At 40.3% G+C, this 20,680-nt stretch overlaps 7 protein-coding genes across 7 annotated transcripts; 3 read left to right on the top strand and 4 right to left on the bottom strand.

Moving 5' to 3' along the window:
• Positions 1–30: 30 nt before the first annotated feature.
• On the top strand, positions 31–3,570 carry LOC114532320 (BRO1 domain-containing protein BROX-like). The gene is made up of 11 exons (XM_028553798.1): positions 31–211; positions 469–678; positions 1,150–1,245; positions 1,472–1,544; positions 1,761–1,869; positions 1,994–2,083; positions 2,253–2,338; positions 2,411–2,495; positions 2,607–2,760; positions 2,935–3,091; positions 3,247–3,570. Exons 1-11 carry the CDS (start codon positions 108–110, stop codon positions 3,325–3,327), a joined length of 1,245 nt encoding a protein of 414 aa, XP_028409599.1. The 5' UTR covers positions 31–107; the 3' UTR covers positions 3,328–3,570.
• Positions 3,571–3,633: 63 nt separating this feature from the next.
• On the bottom strand, positions 3,634–6,166 carry LOC114532317 (dual specificity protein phosphatase CDC14A-like). Its single transcript, XM_028553794.1, has one exon. The coding sequence runs from the start codon at positions 5,870–5,872 to the stop codon at positions 3,650–3,652; it is 2,223 nt and encodes a 740-aa protein (XP_028409595.1). The 5' UTR covers positions 5,873–6,166; the 3' UTR covers positions 3,634–3,649.
• A 100-nt stretch (positions 6,167–6,266) lies between these two features.
• On the bottom strand, positions 6,267–8,135 carry LOC114532319 (proton-coupled folate transporter-like). The gene is made up of 5 exons (XM_028553797.1): positions 7,287–8,135; positions 6,940–7,191; positions 6,756–6,839; positions 6,487–6,643; positions 6,267–6,374 (listed from the first exon to the last, which is right to left on the bottom strand). The coding sequence occupies exons 1-5, from the start codon at positions 8,101–8,103 to the stop codon at positions 6,284–6,286; spliced, it is 1,401 nt and encodes a 466-aa protein (XP_028409598.1). The 5' UTR covers positions 8,104–8,135; the 3' UTR covers positions 6,267–6,283.
• A 188-nt stretch (positions 8,136–8,323) lies between these two features.
• Positions 8,324–9,888, top strand: LOC114532512 (protein FRG1-like). Its single transcript, XM_028554029.1, has 3 exons — positions 8,324–8,732; positions 8,990–9,209; positions 9,380–9,888. Exons 1-3 carry the CDS (start codon positions 8,390–8,392, stop codon positions 9,591–9,593), a joined length of 777 nt encoding a protein of 258 aa, XP_028409830.1. The 5' UTR covers positions 8,324–8,389; the 3' UTR covers positions 9,594–9,888.
• Positions 9,772–13,966, bottom strand: LOC114532511 (dipeptidyl peptidase 3-like). Its single transcript, XM_028554028.1, has 16 exons — positions 13,630–13,966; positions 13,353–13,442; positions 12,999–13,136; positions 12,855–12,929; positions 12,646–12,736; positions 12,383–12,531; positions 12,176–12,306; positions 11,968–12,026; positions 11,669–11,863; positions 11,374–11,480; positions 11,180–11,272; positions 10,872–11,056; positions 10,643–10,763; positions 10,367–10,546; positions 10,119–10,269; positions 9,772–10,038 (listed from the first exon to the last, which is right to left on the bottom strand). The coding sequence occupies exons 1-16, from the start codon at positions 13,915–13,917 to the stop codon at positions 9,902–9,904; spliced, it is 2,190 nt and encodes a 729-aa protein (XP_028409829.1). The 5' UTR covers positions 13,918–13,966; the 3' UTR covers positions 9,772–9,901.
• Positions 13,967–14,291: 325 nt separating this feature from the next.
• On the top strand, positions 14,292–14,939 carry LOC114532503 (phosphomevalonate kinase-like). The gene has a single exon (XM_028554018.1). The coding sequence runs from the start codon at positions 14,297–14,299 to the stop codon at positions 14,861–14,863; it is 567 nt and encodes a 188-aa protein (XP_028409819.1). The 5' UTR covers positions 14,292–14,296; the 3' UTR covers positions 14,864–14,939.
• Positions 14,940–15,433: 494 nt separating this feature from the next.
• On the bottom strand, positions 15,434–19,613 carry LOC114532340 (adenylate cyclase type 10-like). Its single transcript, XM_028553824.1, has 15 exons — positions 19,322–19,613; positions 18,987–19,073; positions 18,500–18,628; positions 18,240–18,399; positions 17,990–18,146; positions 17,677–17,852; positions 17,403–17,550; positions 17,153–17,244; positions 16,902–17,020; positions 16,664–16,760; positions 16,445–16,560; positions 16,200–16,317; positions 16,049–16,104; positions 15,812–15,936; positions 15,434–15,721 (listed from the first exon to the last, which is right to left on the bottom strand). Exons 1-15 carry the CDS (start codon positions 19,611–19,613, stop codon positions 15,434–15,436), a joined length of 2,160 nt encoding a protein of 719 aa, XP_028409625.1.
• Positions 19,614–20,680: the final 1,067 nt, after the last annotated feature.

Below are 20,680 nucleotides of genomic sequence, written 5' to 3'. Positions count from 1 at the left end.
CCCCAATAAAAATTGCAGCGTCGCATTACGTCATGTAACGCAAAACAAAAATATTTTGTAATTTTGTTTACATCGTCTTCAAAATTTGAAGTTTCAATTTGTAAACGATGGCATACTGGTTTCATCGTAACCCTCTCAAAGCTACTGGTCCTGTATCGTTTGAAATACTACGAAGTGGAACGACTAATTCTGCTGGGTCACAATTACTAGGGTATAAATGTCGTATTTTAAATTCTTTCACTATTTTGTCTTTTACTTTTTTATATTTCTATTTATATTTCACATTGAAGTGAGTAAATGTTTCAAAGAAAAGTCAAGCAGCAAGCCTGTATATAGTCTATGATAAATCTTCAATTTTGTTGAATAGCTAATATCCTGTATCAACAGTACCAAGCTAGACCTGCACCAGCAGTTCTGTATGCCACCCCCCTTTCAATTCTCCATAATTTCACCCCCCTGTTTAATTAGTGAATTGAAGAAATGTCGAGCAAAGCTACTGGAAGTTGTTGTTGAAGCATCAAGTGAAATATCAACAGTAGAAACCATCTTTCAGCAGTATCTATCATTACTACATGGTTTGTTGTATAACATTGGTGGTGGGACAGGAAGTGCCGACAGTAAGCTCAAGAAGTTAGTCAGATTCAGATGGACAAGTTCAATTTGTGGAAGTACACCATTGTAAGAGAAAGCAAATAACTTTATGGCAATGTTTCAACCTCTCTCCAGGGTTTTCTAATACAAGGAAATCTTGGGACAAGGGGTATAATTAGTCTCCACCCCTCCACTCCCTCTCAGAGACACACACAAATGGGTTTAGTCGTATTATTTTCTTCCAAAGAAGGAAGGAGAAAAGAACAAGGTTCACTGCGTAGGTTGTGATTTGGATATGAGATGGATGCTTTAGGTTTGACTATACAAAGAAATATTGGCATAGTGGTACACTATAACAAACAATACAATTGATGGTGCTTACCTTACAGAAATCTGAGATGAGCACCAAGGATAGAATCTTGAACTCTTGAAATACCATTTTAAGATTAAATGCAGACAGGGTCTATCCAGAATAAATAGCCAAATTCACAGTATTATTGTCTGATTTTTGAAGCAATCATTTTAGTTATCAATGTAATTTGCTTTTTACACATACAGGGCACAAATTGATTCAAACTTTGAACTGGCATCTGTGTGTCTTGAGTTTGCAATGTGGTGCATGAAACATGCTTCCCATATTGCAGATAAGAGTGAGTAAGTATGATCTGTCATTCTTATTAATTCAAACTCATGAGAAACAAATTTCTTTTGGTCACATATGCTTGTGATCTAAAACCTCAGGCCTCACTGATCCAGCCCAAGTACTGGATGATTATGTAAATGAGCATGTAAATCACATTATTATAATCAAGCTCAACCTGAGATTGGCAAAATTAACTTGCCACGAATAGCTTTATGAACTTATGGAAAACTGTTTTAGCATTACAATGGAGGAAGCGAAAGAAGTTCACACATGTTTGAAAAAAGCAGCTGGAATATTTCATTATGTCAAGGTTGGAAACAATTATATTCTGTTATAACTTGGCTCCTCAAGTAAGGAATCATGAAACATAAATATGCCAACATACAGTAAAATAGAAAAATGACTGGTTTTAGACATGCAAGCACGTTTTTCACCGTTGTTAAAGAGGCACATATTAATGGTGAAGTATTCACACTAACTCAAGGAGTTGCGTGCATATCTAATGTAGTTTCGTTGTCTCAAACAGGAGAGTATTCTGAGCACTCTTGAACAGCTCCCTGAAGCAAAGACCACTGACATTGATATCCGCGTGGTGGATGCTTATAAACTACAGTGTATCGCTGAGGCACAGGAAGGTATGGCATTGCCATTGTGGTAAATCTGGCGGGTGTTGTGTAATTCTGAAGCTGGGGAGGGGGGTGAGGTTTGCCTGCCACTTTACCTAACGCTGCTACAGTAACTACGAATTTTCAATTTTAGTGACGGTCGCGCGAGCCATTGAGTTGAAACACAAGGCATCTCTCGTATCGGCGTTGGCTTACGAGACGTCGGAATTGTATTCCCAGGCAGGTATGCATAGAAGTCTCTCAGGCTTTGCGGTGGTTAGGACGCATCCGAGAAAGATAAAACTGTCAAGCTCTGCCTCTGTTTACGTTACGCGATTCACTGAATTTCTACCCGCATACATTGATGCATTTGGTTGAGGTGCTGAGAAATATTTTTGCCTTTTTTCCGTAAGCCGATTCATTGAAATCCATGGATGTCACCAGAGCCGGCAAGTGGAGAAAATACCTGGAAATTAAACGAAATTTTTACCTGGCGTACGTAAGTGACATCATGAGATTGTAGATTGAATGGACAAATTACGTATTCGCTGATGTTGATGATTTTTCTCAGGGATATTGTTATTACGGCGATGTGCTTCTCAGCGAAAAGGAACAATGCGGCGCAAGTATCAAGGTTTTGCAAGAAAGTGAAAAATGTAAGTAACAATATACACTGGATTTCACTGGTCAAGATTTCCTGCGCTATCTTCTCATGGTCCTTCTATAAACTACTCAGTCTTGAATCTACAAAACTGTCCCATGTTTAGTATATCAAGCAGCTCGCAAAATGTGTCAAGAGTATTCCGCACTGAAGGCACCAGCGACTACAATAGCAAGGCCAGCCGACCATCCCTTCTTCAAGACACTTGGTGGGGAGATTAAGAAGAAGCTCGAGAAATCTACACGAGAAAATGGCTTCATGTAAGCTTGAAGAAAAACTCACTCCACATTTAGGGTTTCATAGATCAGCACCAATGCATTTGATAGATCAGCACCAATGCATTTGATAGATCAGCACCAATGCATTTGATAGATCAGCACCAATGCTTTTCGCGATGAGATCGTTAATTTGACGCAGCGTTTCATTTCATCTAGATATTTTCACAAGGTTCCAGAGGAGGTACCAGAAATGGATAAGAAAGCTGCACATGGTTTGGCGAACCCGCAAGAGTTTTCTCTGCCTTCACCGCACGCGCTGTGGACCAAAGATTTGTATGACAGTTTTGATGTTGAAAAAATACCCAAAGAAAAGGTGAGGTGAAATATCGTAAGGAAATTGTAGACATTCTTAAGAATCATGCATCATTGTCATTGATGTGACCAGGAGTTGGGGGAACACAGGACAGACTTGACTCGAATTAAGAAATGTCAAGGCAAGGCAATGAATGATTTTTGAATATTTTTCAGGCGCCAACTAACGAACCAATCAAGCCAATACCAGAGAAGGATCAGGGAGGATCATCTTTCTCATCCTGTGTGATCTCATAAAATGAGCTGGACTAGTATAAAAACTCTTATCAGTCTTCGTATTTTGAAGAACATACAACAGGAAAGAGTAACAGAGAATATAAAGAATGGTGTAATATGGAACTTGTAATATCTTGTTTGATTTGAAGTAGATTATGAGAGGTAATTATACCTAGATCTTTGCTGAACTGGAACAGTTGAATTATAAGGTTAGGCAAGTAAAAGTTATAAAAAAATGTAGTAAATTAATCATCACAAATTGAGACAAAGCAAGACATTTTAAACAGTAATTTACTTTTACGTCATTAAACAATATTCTAACTTTTATATACATATTGTGTGATTATTTATGAAGATTTCTTATTTTCACATTGTCTCTATTTCCCCCGGCGCAATTTGCCGTCTTTGATGCCAGCAATGTCTGTCGATGCTTCTCGAGAAAGTCGTTTAGAAGGGGACCATCATTACGATTAACACCAAGCACTTTACTACCACTTGCCTTTATACACTGCTGGCTCTTCTCCGGCTCGTCCCAGGCGAGACGACGCTCGACCTTATTGCGCGAAAGATTTTTATCAATTTGGGGGTGTTGACTTTTCTTGCTACCCTCGGTAGAAACAAGAGGTATCTTGTACTCTTTTCCGCAACTTGAAACGGGGGATTTACTGTCTTTATCAAAGGTAAGCAACTTGGTAAGGTGTTCAAAAGTCGGTTGATATCCAGAATATTTAATTGGTGCTTTAACAAAAGGAGTGGATTTGCTTCCTTGCACCTGCGATCTGGACGAATGAACTTTCGCGAGGTCGTCTTGCGCTTTGGAAATATTTTTCTTCAGCTCGTATTTTTCGCTTTTCGTCGTCTTACCCTGAAACTGAAGCATTGCTTTGAGCCTAGCGACCTTAGCGGCGTCCACGGTGTATCTTTTCCTGTGTAGAAAACCGTCCCCAGGCTTTGCGATGTAGCAGGAAATCTTATCGGAGATATTTGCGCGCAGGTACTTGTTTCTCGGCTCATGCTCTTGAAATACGCGCATATTTCTGAGGAGGTTCAAATCGAAAACGCCGCTCAGCCTCAACTGCGTGTTCGTATTCAACGAGACTTTGCTCAGTTTGCTTGATTTCACGCTCTCCTGATCGGCGCCGGAGGTCTTTGATTGTTTCCTTGCCCGAATCCCGTCCGGTTTCTGCTCCGATTTACGTGAGTTGTTTCTCAACGTTGCCTCGCGGAAAACTCTCGTCGTCTTCGTCTTTACCGGATGAACACTTGTTCTCAGTTTCCTGCGCTGATGTCCGTCCCAGGTCCCACTCACGGGTAGAAATGTAATCTTCTCAACTTTGCTGCTCTCGCCGGAGTCTTCAGGCACTTCAATTTTGCCTTGGTTTCCGTGAGGGATCTTAGCTGGGGTGGGGTTTGGTCTCGGGGGCCGTTTTCGCGCGCACGCTGGAGGAACGAGGTGAATCTGGCGTATACTTTTGGTGGGGAAATGCCCGCCAAGGATTGGGTTTCCACTATGTCCCGGGGTGGAAATACACGCTTTTTCACGCAAGCTGTTTTCGACCATTTTAACAAAGCCTTGCTGTATGCCAACGATGCAAGCTGCACGACACATTCGCACCCAGGCAATCGCATGAACTGCTTCGAATCCCCAGAATCTGACGAGCGAGCACGCCAACATGGTGCCAGTCCTTCCTCGGCCGGCATGACAATGAACTGCCACAGGATTCTGGGCTTTCTTCACAATCTTAAGGAAGGTGTTGAGCTGTGATTCTGTTGGTATTCCCCCATCTTTGAAGAAGATATCGTAATGTTTAATGGCGCGACAAACAAACTCTTCAGAATCGTAAGGTTGTCCATAACTTGTGCGATATTCGTAGTCTCTTCCGTTCAAACGAACGACTGTCCCAACTTTATGTCGTTTAAACACCTCGACAATGGAGTACCTGACCCTTGGACCCCGTCCCATATACCGTGGTTCCTTGGGATCTTCAAGAGCCAGTAACTTTCCAGGTACGACCCAGTTCATGACGTCATCGATATCATTACACATTTCCTGATAGACGTCGATGGAGTCTTGTTTTTGAAACCACTGATTAACAATCATACCATGATACAGAGCTTGCCAACAATCCAGGAGGGTTAGCGCATGTGCAGTTGATCCCTCCATATCTGTAAAAGGCGCCACGCTGCTTGTTACTTCATGTAACGCGTCCTTCGTTTGTTCCGGAGTGAAATTTTGCTTCAGTACAAGGTAACATCCCATCAAGAAAATCGCGTTCGTTCGTTTTTGCTGGTAACCAAGAGACTCAAGATTGTTGCTATAAAACAAATGTCTTCCAGGAGTGTGTCTAAGACTGGCGTCTATCAACGCGCAATGTCGGTGGATGATGGATAAAGACACTGGTCCAAAGTATTTCCGTATTTTTAATGACTTATACAAGTTATCCATGCTGTGAAAATGATAAATAAAACCATCTCTCTCGTTCATATGAATTCCATTGGTTGGATTGTCAGAACGGATTTGAAAGAAGACGCGCTTTGGCAGGATTTCCAAGATCACTTCCATCATTTTTTCATTTTATTGCGCACCTAATTGCGTTACTATGACAACCATTCTGACGCCACCTCGCGTGCGCCACACAGATAATTGCGTGGATAATCTATTGTATAGGAATTTTAAATTTTGACACATGTATCTCTATTATAAAGAGTCTAGAGTTCAACCATAGAATACCAGGTTTTAGGCTTATGTTGTGTGTTGATCAGTGAGTGCAGCACTGCTGAAGTTGGACTGGCCAGATATTCTGTGATTGCTCCTAATCTCTATCTAATTTTCTCTGTATAATTTACTGTACATAATCAACTAAAACCAAATCCACCCATTTGTTATAATTACCCCCACATTGTTTGGCACTATTCTAGACTTCTGGCTAGGTTAAGCCTTCAGGCATTGGACTGCTTTGGCAGTGACTTATCTTTATCAAGTAGTACTTTCCTCTGAATCAATCAAAGCATCGTCATTGTTCACTTCTAACACTAAGCTTGGTGACTTGTCAGATATACGGAGGTATCTTCAATTGAAATAAAAAAGAAATTAGTCTTGAGCTGATCAATACCTTACAAAGTAAATAAAGTAAATTATGAAGTGATTTATGGCTGTGTAAATGAATGAAATGGACTTACATCATCAGGAATAGAGGGAATATTAACAATCCAGCCATAAGTAGGAAACATAGTCCAGGTAATGTGGAAACAGTCAGTTTATAAATATTGTTGAATATGAGCGAGGCAATCAGTGTTGAGATTGCGGAGGCACTGGCTATGACCGCAAAAAGACTTCCTGAAATAAAGAACAGCCTGTTCAATATGTGACTTAGAACCAATGATGGGTTAGAATCAGATGTTGCATGGTGTAACATAACATATTTAAAGCTAATGATGAGTTATCTAACCTTGTTCATCGCTGTCAACCAACTTAGACATCATTGCCCGTACGGTAGGAATGATGACCCCATTGAAGATACCAGAAGAAATTGCTAAAAATATTAATTGAACACATCACAGAGCTCAGCATGTTGATGTAGCTACCATATCTCCTGGGCTTGGGTATACATCTACTGAAATGCATTTACTTACCAAGGAAGGCTTGCCATGTTTTAGTTGTGAATGCTATAAACACAGTACTGGCAATATTGGTGATGATTCCAGCACACACAATGGTTGTGTCTGAGAGTTTGAACATACGAATCAGAATTGGCATTCCAAATAAAACACCAAAACATCTAACACCCAATGAAACTGCAAGGAAGTAGCCAATCATGGGGGAGGAGAAACAGAATGGACGGCGAAGAAGAAATAGAATGATAACGTCATTGGTACCAGTTAAAACTGAAAAAAATATTAGCATTAGGCACTGTTTCAGTAATAAAGAGGAAACTCGCAAGATATGATGTGATGCTGCATTTATGTTTGAGTTTACTTACCTATAAATGGTGCAAAAAACCCAATCAGCAGTAGCAATATAAGCTGCAATCTTCTTTTTCCTGGACGATTCTTGACCCATACTTTTAAACTACCAAGGAATGATTCGGTTGAGAAGAACCTGGATTGTTGGTTAGGAAAGTATGACTCTTTTAGCACCAAAACAACATAAATTGTTGTTATTACAACTAATGATAAAATTACAATATATGGTGCTATGAAACCAAGTTTTTCAATAAGTACACCACTAATTAGTTCACCAGTAGCCCCACCAAAAAATGTCATCGATTCCAGAAGACCAATTCTTAATGTTCTCTCTCTTTTATCTTTTGTAATATCCGCAATATATGAAAATAATGCCATGAGGATTGTACTAAAACCACCAAACATGCCAGAGAGTATATTACCAAAGAGTAAATATACTGGTGATGCACTAAAAAAATGAGCATTGACCAGGCCCGATATGGCTTCAAGTCCAAGGCCAACAAGTGGGAGCAATATTGCAAACTTTCTACCAAATTTATCAGACCAGGAACCCAGAAGAAGTGAGGTCACGATAGACGGAAGTTCGTAAGCAAGCGTGTTATAAAATATCCATTGGGAACTTGACTTTTGAACGGCAATTTCTTCGTCACTCAAACTCTCTCCACATGACCTGCTCGTGAAGTTGTGTTCGCAAAACGATTCGTTGTACAGTGAAATGCACGTTTTTCGAAATATAAGCTGCTGGCTTACAGGCATTTTAAGGAAAGTACAGAGCATAAAGGCAAAAAGCACCGGTTCAACCGTAATTTGACGAAAAATTTGCAAAAAACCCATCTTGTTTTACTGCAATGACTAACATGGGGTGCTCAAACTTTTGAACGATGTAAAATTGTTGCCCGAGAGCTAGGCCTGCCTGCCGAATTAGTTCGGTTTTAAAATTCAGTAAAAGAAAACTGATTAAAAACAAATACATTTCAATTGATTTGTAAAACAAAATATATTGTAATGAAGTATTAAAATCAAGTCTTCTTCAATTTTAGGAAAATTCTTTCTAATTTCTAAACCAGTTGACAATTAAAACCTAACCCGACTGCCTGTCAATTTTGAGGTCAAATCCAAGATGTCTGCCTACCAACAAGTAAAGAGTGGTAAATTGAAATTAAAAGGCGAGAAGTCCTCGAAAAAACACAAAAATCGTAAACGTAAAAGAGAAAATGACAGCGACAAACCTGAAGATATGGATGCGTTGAGACATGGCGGTTGGTGGAAGCTAACGAGCTATCATTCTCTCGGGTCAAACGTAGCTCTTCAAAGTTGTGTTAGTCAGAAATATATCGAAGCAACAGACACTGGTGGTTATATAATGGGAGAGTTGAAGGACTCAGTGAATTCTCCAGCTCCCGTAGAAATATTCACGTCTGTTAAAACGTCGCTAAATAAAATTGCTTTGAAATCTGGCTATGGTATGTCATGTTATGTTGGGAGGTTCAGCCACCACTGAGGCCTTGGGCTCAATTACCCCCACTTGCCTAAAACGGTTGTTAATGAACAAATCCAGCTCACACTGGTTCAGCTGGTTTATTACCTCAATTGCAATCTTGTTCCCAGGGTTTTTATATGTGAGGTACGCCATACGAGGTTGCCTCAATTGCTCATTACTAACATTGTCAAATTGAGACAATATTTTCACTGCCTTTCCATATTTGTTTTCATTTAACAGGGAGATATATGTCGGTGAATATGATGGGTGATGTGAGTGGTACTGCTGAGGCGATTGGTTCACAAGAAATGATAGAACTTGTCTTTGAGGAGGACAAAGCTGCACTACAGACATATAATGGATGTTTCATCGCAGTCACAGACAAGGGAGAACTCAAGGCTACACAGAAAAATGCATCTGAGAATGCTCAGTTTTACCTCAGAACAGATGCTGAACGATTGTAAGTAAATAAGAGAAAACATTTGTATCAAGCCCCCAAAATAGTCTACTACCAGAAGATGAAAACCCCCCAGAAATTATTTCATTTTTACCTCAGACCTGATCATAGACAACAGGATCCTGGATGGCAAATGAAAAGTTTGCTCAAATTTCGTATCAATTATCTTTCAGTACACATGTAAAGAGTGATTTACCAGAAGATCTTCAAGATATGAAGAGCTGTGAGGTATCCTATGTGAAGAAGTTCCAAAGTTTCGAAGACAGAAAACTGCGAATCAGTAGCGAGGATGTTCGCGATCTTAAGAAAGCCAAAAAACAGGGGAATATTCGCGAAAAACTGCTTGACAGACGTGAAAAAATGAAGGCGGATAGATATTGTAAATAGGTCAACATAACAATTCATCTTCTCAACTGTTCCTTTGAAGGCGAGCAGTTTTTAAATGATTCTCAACGCAATGCATTCATCAAAACCATAGAAAAATAAGTCATTGTATAAAAAAACAGTTGAGAACAAACATGCTGCGCTGAGAGTATTTTTTTAAAAAGAAGATTCAAAAAGACGTCGATCTACAGTGGCAAGACTAGCTTTGAAATAACAACATTTTAACGTAAAATAATAAATGTTTACTACCAGACGAAGTTTCATTTATTCAACGAGACACTTTTTACCTATACTACACTGAAAAACATGAATTATTTGTACGCATGATAGATCGCCTCTTCCTGCCACAGTTTCTCTAAGACAGGATCATGGGAAGGATATCTTGCTGTGAATGACGTAATCATCCCAGCAGCACTTGCGGGGTATTCACATAATATGACGTCATCACCTGATATAAATGGTTGACAGAAATGATGAATTACTATGGTAAAAAGTGGTCTACCAGTTTAAAAGTACCACATTCCATACCTTGTATCTTGGTGTTCGCTTGAACCAGCATTCGTCGAGGTTGTTTTCTGGCCAGAACAATTTTACGTAATTCCAGGAATTCCTCCCCTACGCTGGAATAAGAATCGTACATCCTCTTTCCCTGTTCAAAGTCAGCTGTTGATTTGTATATCTAAAATTGAAAAAAAAATATCCATAGTTCCTTATCGATCTCAGTTTATAAATGCTTGCTGTGTCCAAATAGTTGTGCATTGAATGGTAAAACGAACCTGCAGTTTCTTGAGGAACTTTCCAATGGCCTCTCTCCCAACAGATTGTATTTTTTCTTGATCAAGTTGAACGAAAAGGTTTTCTTTGCCATCTTCGCCGAAAGTCTTCTTTATCGTCACAAGATCTTCTCCAGCTTCCAACAACACTTGAAGTATAACATATCTTGCCTGCATGTGGGCCTGAAACACCAAAGCAAGCAGTGTCTTGCATAGTCTCACAGACATGAAAACAGAAGGGTTTTAAAAAAGGCTTCGATTAAGTCTCAACTACTTCACCTGCCGCCATTTTTTGTTTTCTGGTGTGTAAAACTCCAGAGCGATCAAGCCGGCTCGAACCATGTTTAACCAGTTGATATAACTGATGTTCGCTCCATCTTCACCTTCGTGACCAAAGATACTGCAAATTAAGTAACAACGTACTTTCGTAAGTTATTGAGAGGCTAAATAAAAAGAATTCTTCTAGGATAATAAAGAAATTCATCGAACAAAAAGCCGTGCTTATTACCTCAGTACTTTGTTATTTAAACAAAGATACAAGCCAACACATTCCGCTCTGCATTCCTCGTAGGTCGATGCAATTTCTTGGAATATTATATCCCATGTCTCCCCGGGTTTATACCAGCTTTTAACAGTTGAATCAGTGTCAGGAATGGCTGTATTTTCGTTAAAATTAAACGTCCCATCTTCATTCTGTTCAGTGCGAAATTCAGACAATGATAATTATAATAAGATAAATGACGGCACAATTTTACGCCATGTGTTAAAGCAATCGTTCCTCTTAAACAAGCTGTCTTTAGTGTCTTATGAACTAACCAATTGGAAAAGTTTTCCACTACCATGACCCAGTAACTCGTGTAAACCGACTTGAACTTCAAATGACGGTGCTTTTAACTTGCTGAATAGTTCCTGCAACAAAGACAACGCTCAAGATATAAATCCTTTTATTCTGATTACATTAGCGGCACCCAAACAAGGTGTATACGTCATCGTAACACGTTCAATCTTACCTGATATTCTTCCTGCACGAACGTGACTTTCTCATTACTGCTGTGCGATGCTAGAACGTTACCAAGAGACACATTCTTGAACCCTTCCTTTTGTCTGATGTCATCATCTAGATAAGAAAGAACAATAGGAGCCCGGGATGAAAATAGGAGTGGGTGAAAATAGTTGGGCGGTTTTAAAGGAGAAAGGTAATTATTGACTAATGCTTGTCTGACATTCAAACATATCAGAAAGAACTGAAAGCCATTTAAAGCAGTTAGGAGACTAATGGGAGAGAAATGAGTAAGTCTAACTAACAATTTGGAATATTGATTCCTGCCGGTACACCACTTGAACCAAATCCCAAGATATCTAACGAAGTAAAATCTGGTCTCAGAAATTTATCTTTTTCGTATTCTTGTGGCCATGGTAACAAAGGAAGAAGATCTGTGGCAGCGTCGACCAAATCTGCAAATTTTTTGCTCATTTCTTTATTCACCATCGCCACAAAACCTTTGAAATATCAAAAGAAAATATTGATGAATGTGATCCACCGACATGTTCGTTCATCCACGAGCTAGACTCCCGCTGGTGGCTCGAGTGAAAACCTATCTTACCCTCAAACTCTCCGCGCACACCAAAAGGATCTCGGTAGCTTTCTATGAACCCTATATAACTGAGAATATGATGGATACAATCAGTGCAGGAAACACAACAAACATTTCGAGAACGTTCATTTGACGTTTCGACTTCAACGTGAATATCGTGCTATAAAGGGAACTCATGAAAACGCTCATGAAGAAAGCGTAATTATTACTCAAATACCTTTCAATCACAGGACCTTTATCTCTGATCCAGTGTCTTGATCCATTTTTATGTGCTTCGATGGAACCCGTGTTAAAGCAATGAATGTATTCCTTCAGCATTGCGGATTGGTTTTCGTTTGCCGAATATTTCTAAAATACGAAAAAGGGTGCGATTTTGTACGATTATATATTTCCTATTACAAATAAATTGATGTTTCCAGTTTACCTCAGCTTCTGTAAGGTGATGTACCATTCCTTTAAGAATGCCAGAGTAATCACCGCGTTGAACTTTGATGGTATTTTTCTTAAAAACATGGTTACCAAGGTAAGCGGTAACTACGTCGTCTTGACCATCTGGTCCAGGCAGAGGTTCAACTAGTCAAAGAGAAACCGTGTTAAATCGATTGTTGCTAAATTAGGAATAAGCAACGGTTATACTAAGTGAAGACAGTCAGTGCAGGGCGAAATCTGAAACATCTGTTTAGCTACCTGTGGTTGCAACAGAAGCTAAACGAAGTTGATATTCCACGTTTCCATCTTTCTCCACTTTAAATAACCTGGTATTGTATGGACTTATTTCCTAGTACGAGAAAAGAATAAAAGGACTGTTATACGATATAATCCCCGGCTACTTTTTCATTCTACTAGCCCTACACTATACGAGAAGCAACGAAAGAGTTGGTTTCTGTTGCAAATACCTTTTCTTTCATGAACTCTTGAATCAGTGCAACATCATCACGTGTGCAGTTGCTTGAGTAATATGTTGATAAACCCTGAATCAAAACGAATATCGTGATTATTGCGTCGTTTCTGAAATTAATCCACACTTATGACTCTCTGACCTGTTCTTCCAGCCCAAGCTGTTTTCTTCTGTCATTCAAATTATAAAGATCATCAAGGACTGCTGTGCAGAGATTTTCAATCATTTCTTTATCGTTTTTGTAGGCCACACAACGTGTTATGGCAGACTTGAATTTTTCCTGTAATCAATCATATTGATTAAAACGTGGACGTTTTCAGTCGTTTTGTATGCTCAACAGTTGAAATTCATCCAGTAGTTAAAAATTGCACCTCAGGTAGTACGCGTCATAGAAATAGGCACGTCATGCGTACACACATGAATAAATTGCAACATTTTAGATAAATTTAGCATCAAATTAAAATAATTGAATCATTAATGCTTCAGCATGAGGTACCTTTGACAGTCCTGGAATAAACTTAGTATCTCCAAATGACTTATAGTTTCCCATGTTACCATAAAAACTGGCCACAAAAACAATCAAATTCTGAAATTTAGAAGAAATAATAGAAAATTTAATAGAATGTATACTATTATATACATTAGTCTATATGTAAAATTTCAATGACAAAGGTATGGGAACCTTTCGAAGGCATATTCATACATGTCTTATGACACTCAATCACTCACTATACAGGATCACATGACTTAGAATAGTAACATTACAAACATACCTTTATTTCAGTGTCTGTCAAACTGGCTTCATCCTGTTGAGCAGAAGCACAGAAGCTTTCCACACTTTCGGCCGAGAAGATTTTTTGAAAAAGAAGGAAAATGCCCGGAGATTCTGGGGATGTTTGCAAGAGACAAACTAAAGCCCCTTGCCAGGATGCCTGACAAATGTGATGTGCATATAGCTTTTCTTTGAGAGTCAGGGCATCAAAAGCTTTCTTACATTCCAAGAAATTAAACGGTACTTCATTTGGTATTAGGAATTGCGATAGATCGGTTGTATTTGCCATTTCCAAAACAAATTGGAAGACGATTATGAAAGGAAAGTCTTGTGCTTGTACTTTGTCGCAGTTAAGTAAAAAAACATCATTCAGAGGACTATGTGCTTCCACCAGCTGGAAACGTTTTTTTTCTCGTGAACTCTCGTGAACCACTGATTGAATTTTCATTTTTATATAATAATTTCCATATAATTTTCTCCTGAAGGATTTCTAAAACGTTTTTTCCTTTCGTTCGCCACCTTTTTTGTAGACTTTGTAACATAAGTAACTGTAATCAATTTATAGGTAATTTACGTTGGCGTTTGAGCCGGACCTGAACAAAGTATCATTTTGATGTATGGTAAAAAGCAGTTTCAGTATTTGCTGACTAAGCACTTCTTTCATAAACATGGCGGACTGCCCTGCAGTTGTTTTGATATTTAGCGGTAAAAGAAAGTCAGGTAAAGATTATGTAGTTACAAAATTGGCAGAAATGCTGGGAGATATTGATTGTGAAGTGTTAAGGCTCTCTGCTCCTCTAAAGAAACAGTATGCAATTGAACACAACTTAGACTTTGACAAGCTTTTAGACTCATCATCTTACAAGGAGAGGTATCGAGGTGATATGATTTCATGGGGTGAGGGAAAGAGAAAAGCTGATCCGAACTTCTTTTGCAACCTAGCCACAAAAGAAGCCACGAAGCGTGTTTGGATTATCTCCGATGCACGTCGCAAGACAGATCTTGATTACTTCAGCGCTAGGTTTAACACTATTCACGTCAGAGTTGTGGCGAGTGAAAAGACACGGACGACAAGAGGTTGGAATTTCATGACTGGTATTGATGACGCTGAGTCTGAATGTGGCCTGGATCAGGAACACTTTGATATCGTTGTCGACAATGATGGTGATACGGCAATACTACAGCAGACGTTAGAAAAACTGACGCAGATAGCCCAGTCTGTAGGCACTGTTTAGACGTGATAATGACTAAATAAAGTGCCACTAAAATAATAAATTGTTAATTTAAGATGATAACAAAATTAATAGAAATTTTTCTGTGTACTATAATAAATTTATTGAGGAATTAAACTTTGTAGAAAACCCTGATGTTTTTGTCCATTTCTCTCTGAGACTGAGGAAATCTTGCGCAAGCGACGTACCATGCTGTACTGGGTCTTACTCTCAAAACAATCGACGCACTTGTAAATACATGAGCCTGGCTCTCCCACGGACAAAAATTCCATCAATACCGATTTCAATCTTACAGAAAGCAGTGCGTTTAGAGTGCTAATATTAAATAACCAAAGATAGCAAGTAAAATCTCGAACCAACGTAAACAAAAAGGATAACATATTCGTCATTTTCCGGCCAATTCGACCATGGTCGTATTCGTCATTTTCCGGCTAATTCGACCAAAAATACAACCATCTTCAATAACGAAACTGTATCATATAATTCAATATTAAACCATCCTAAGAAATTATTTAATAATCAACGTATATTAGCTCATAGGCGTACAGTGAGCTGCGAATCAACTGTGAATGACTAAGCATTCAATAATAACTTGGGCAAAGGAAACTTTGCATGTCCATTGTACGGCGAAACTACGGCAGAGTTTGCCTTCTTGTCGAACCATTCATGTTTGCTCAATATTGCCCATTCTGCTTCCATTGTCATTCCCATCTGTGTACTGAGCTCAATGCATCGTGGAAGGAAACGCCGTCTTGATTTACTGTGTTTTCCACACAGCAAGCTAAAGTAAGCTTTTAGATGATAGTAGCGTGGTTTCAACACAAGGAAACGGCTGCACATTAGAGAGAGTTGTTTTAACACCTGAACAAAGGTAGAATTCCGTCAAGCTTGCAGCGAACATGTGACGTTTTCAGAAAAAGTTGAACAAGAGTTGGATGATGAAAGAACTACCTTTTTGCATATTCCTCTCAGTGTCTTGTCTTCGTAATTCTTTCTAAACCACAACAAATGATATTCCGCAACTTTGACGAATCCTCTGGCTGCTATTACCACCTCAAACTCCGCAGGTTGTGTAGCTGTGAGCCGGGAGAGGGAGAGAAAGAGAGAGTAAGTTCATTTTTTGACACAAACGCGCGGGGTTCAATAATAAACTCATGTCGTCTTCCTTGAAATATTCCTTGCATTTACCTTTCAAAAGATTGAATATTTTCTCAGCTTGTTCCCAATCCTCGCATCGCGCATGCCTAAAAGCCCCGTACAAAGGGTAAGCATCAACTAGGAAATATTACCACGTCCAGGGGCGGGCCTCGTTCTCGTATATGTGTGAATATTGACTCACCAGAGAAGCAAGGAGGCATTAAGATAGTATTTCACGATCACGTCCCATGTGAGGCGTGGATCCACTGACGTTTGAGCAGTGAACTGAAGACAATCGTCCAAGGTCTCCAGTACGTGACCTGTATCGAAAAACAGCGCCTTATTTTCAAACTAATCAACATGATTTCATGTTGGGGGTTGGCTTGGGTGTAAGAGAATGGAAGCAAGCTGAGTGCAGTGCTGAGAATCATGATGTTTTAGGCTGACCTGTCTCCAAGATGAGATCAAAGCAACTACAGAAATACAACGCGCGTCCATGGAGATCGTCTTTTTCACGAGCTGCATAATTCAACTCTTTTAAGACGTCGTGACATTCGTCGATCCTAGATTATGATACCAAAACAGCTCGTTCTTATTCTATTATTATGATTCGTCATGGAATGAATACACTTGTCAAAGCTAAGTGTATCGCAAACTCGTCCCCACCTTGACATAAGAATCAAGCACTGTGACAGCGAAGGAATGCAATTGATTTTCAACATATGATCGTTTATCTTGTTAGCAAACGACAATGATTCAAGACCTACAATTGCATAAAGCGGTATTTTTGACTGCAGTAACGACAAAATGAAGTGCTTGCTATGAAGAAACGTGAGTTCCACGATGCATTTAATGCAACCGGCAGAACTTGATCATAAACAAATGAAGAGCTAGGAAACCAAACCTGCAGCTGCGGCGTCGTGCATTCGACCTCTGCTAAATCGGAATGTACAGACGACGGAGTAGAAATTTGAGAATGTGATGAGATCATCGAGAGATACAAAGAACGATTCTTTCTTGCATCTAAAACATTTAAAGACATCAGAACAGCACGTGGGCATCGTGCCGAATCGAATGCAAATGAACTAAAACTTTCGAGCTCATTCAATAGTTTCAATCAGTGGTTTGAATAAGTCATTATAAAATCTTTATTACCTATTAACAGCTATTACTTCCAACTTCTCAGCGTACTTTGCCCACGAGAGAAGCCCCGAACACTCAATCACAGATGAATACGCAGTGAGGAGCTAAAAAAGGCGCATTAGAAAAAACATCAGGTACAAACATCAGGTGAAACGCTTGATAACTTTAAAGAAGTCACTGTTGTAGAGAGGGCATGTTGAAGGGTCCAGAAAAAGAGGGGAGCTATTATAATTCAAGGACATCGATATCTCAGTCGTCAAACCTCGTGAAAATTGCTGCCGATCTTTTCTGCGGCGTTCAACTCTTGCAAAGCAGCCATAAATGATTCTCTATGCCGGCCTTCGTTATGATAGACATGAGAAAGATGAAAGAAACATCGTGCTTGTTCCAGCAAGATACCTTCGTAATCACTGAATGGAAAGGTTTTTATTTCAGTAATTTTCCATCAACGGCAATGCCAGGCAGGCAGGCAGGCAGGCAGGCAGGCAGGCAGGCAGGCAGGCAGGCGGGCGGTCGCATAATAGTCAATCACTTACATCCCGCATTGAAGTTCATCGTCTCGTATCCTCCGCCCGAATGCCTGCCGCAATAGCTCCGTGTAGATACGCAGCAATATCTGAGGTTGCGTCACCGGCTGACGTACGCCGAGTTCTTTGAGCGCTGCTGAAAGATGAACAATGGCAGCATCCAGGCGATTCATGCCAAGCAACGCCTTTGCAAGAGAGAAATAACTGTATTATATTTGATCAAGTGATGGTGAAGAAGACGAGGGGAAATTTGCACGCACTCCAGCATGAATCAGTGCCGTGAAGCATAAGAGAACAACAGCATTGCTGCAGCTATAACTACCTGTCCTATGAGACTTTCTACTCTCGCTTTTTCTTCTCTATTTGCCACGAAATCCTGACCTTCCTTCTGCAGCATGTCCTGGACGTCATGTAAGTAAGACAAGGCTTGCATGTTGTTGGCAGTAGCCAGAGCCGCTGCACCAGACTCTGTCATATACCTTGGAGTAAATAGACGTTGGCACAGAGAGGGAGAGAGAGAGTAATTAGAGAGATTATTGATCGAGAGAGATTGCATGCAAGAAGACACTAACCGAAATGTCTTCAGTTTATTCCCGGCTGCACTCCAATGCATCACCAGCTGGGGAAAGACAGAGGCTAGAATATCGGCACATTCACACCGGGCCATATTCACGCCAGCCAAAGCTTGTTTTGTGTCATGTAAATCAATGTCCGTCTTAGAATCTGTGGCAACTATGGAAAATATACATACAAATTCAATTGCTGTAAAGGATATTCAACTGCTGTAAAAATATTGCTTCTAGTTATTTTTATCCAGAAGGCGGTAGCCCACCTGTTTCTAATCTCATACTCGACGTGCCTGCTGCATTTTCAACAAACGACAGTAATAATGGATCAGGACCCGTCCTGTCGGCTGAATCTCTGCTATCCACCTCGCCTGAGGTCATCAGTACCGGAGCAACTGTTAAATGAAAGTAGATGTTGTTAATCACCCTTTAATTTACGTTGTTTCATAAGAATGCAATAAAAACAAATTATGTATGGAAAGAAATGAGCATAATGTGAATTAATGTGAATTATTCATACTTAGAAACCTTATCATTGGCATAAACCTTATCAACAACCTTAGGAAGTTTTTCTATCCAAAAATATACCTGAATGTTGCTGCATGTTCCTCTGATCCCTTTGTATCTTCTCATGTTCAGCCTTGAGGTTAACCTCCATCATCATAACGTCATCTCGTATAGTTCGCGCCCTCGGTCCGCTGCCAACGGAGTCAGCAACAGTGACTCGATCAGTGACGCGGCTTATGAACGCACCTTGTTCTTGAACTTTCTCGCGGATCAGTCGACTGGAGCGACGCTTTGCAGCATCAGAACTGAAGTGAACTGCACTTCGACCAGTGCCTGGATGGAGAGAGAAAACACCATTGAATTTATGGCTCGGTCTACTGGCTTAGTTTTAGTCTTCTCTGCATTCTGCACTCTAATGCATTCTCTGTTCCGTCCACTGTAGGAAGATTACATTGGACACAAGCTCATAAACGAGAGCAATACGTTTTAATTATTTCGAATATTTCTATCTCGTGAAATCCAGGTTATCCAGGTTATAATTTCTATGATATTACTGAGACATTGTTTGATAAACAACATACTCATTGCACTTCTTCCTCCGCTTGATTCCTGTTCAGTATTTTTGCTGTACGGCAGAAAAGCTCCCCCGCCACAGGAGCGACATTTGTGAGCTTGAGACTCGAGGTGAATCGCTGTCTTTTGATGCAGTCCTTCGCGCTGTTTCTTCAACCACAGCGCGTACGTCGTCTCCTGCACGCAATTGTTTGAAAACTTCAGGTACAAGCAGTTCTTCTTTAGTTTATTGTTGATCAAGAACTTCGTCAAATTTACAACTTTTGTGCCTTCGTTTCCATAGCATCCGCAAGGTACCATGTCCGATACAACTGTGGCGATATGGTGATGATGATGGTGATGATGGTGCTGAGCGTGTGCATGGGTGGTATCAATAAAACCATGATGGTTGTGAGCGTTCTGGTGCTGATGAGCCAGCGTAGCGCATTCTAGGATGCGTTCCTAAAAATATCACGATAGAAATTTTAGAAAATATGATACAAGACACGTGAGGGTTAGCATCATGTAGTCCTACCTTGAGGAGATGGTACAGTGCCAAATCAACTTGCGCCTCTGCAGACTTGGGGACAATGGACGCGACTAAATCACTGGGAAAGCTGTCGCCCAGTATGGAGGTACATTTCAAGACGACCTTCTCAAGCGGTGGCAAGCGATCAAAGCGCGCCAGGACCATTTCCCGTAGTGATTCTGGGACAGGAATTTTGGTGAGATCTTGCCCGGGCGTGACTATACACATGTTGTGGATATCCGGTGTCAATGCGCCGGGGCTCGCGTAGACAAAATAGTCCGGTGGGAGAAAGTATCTAGGTATCGGGGTCAAAACCGGGGTGCTTCTTTCGCGGCTTTCCGACGCAGGCCAGTCGTTTTGGTTGGTTGCCAAGGGAGACAAAGCTGGTTGTTCTAGTGGTATTGCGTCACTTCCGGTGAATATTCTATCATCAATGTCCTCGTCTTCAAATCTGACTGCTGTGCTGTTTCTATATGGCAAAATATAAATCGTTAAATTCCACTGCAAGCTCTCAACTAAGAAATCTCTTCCATTCCTTCCAGCATTCCTTTAATATTGAGATGTACCTGTACCTGCTGGTTGAACAGACTGGTGTAGAGCACTGGAACAGCACAACGAAAGTTTGTTAAGTCAGTTACCTGCGTTGTTTTCTGTATTCCTCCAGCTCATCATCATCACCAGTACTTGCAACGACGCTGCCACGTCTTAACGACGTCAAGGCCTTCACTATGTTTATGCTCTTCCGACGCAAAGCCGATAACGGCCTGTTCCCCGGGACAGCCCCAGAGAAAGACGCGCGAGACATGGCGGAGCCCGGACGCGATGGGAAGCTCTCATCTTCGGTCGAAGTCGGGTTGCT

This window comes from Dendronephthya gigantea, unplaced genomic scaffold (assembly GCF_004324835.1).
Source record: "Dendronephthya gigantea isolate DGI-Jeju-01 unplaced genomic scaffold, DenGig_1.0 000079F, whole genome shotgun sequence".
Taxonomy (NCBI): domain Eukaryota; kingdom Metazoa; phylum Cnidaria; class Anthozoa; order Malacalcyonacea; family Nephtheidae; genus Dendronephthya; species Dendronephthya gigantea.
Note: the sequence above shows the minus strand (reverse complement) of the source record. Positions and strands in the feature narration are given on the sequence as shown.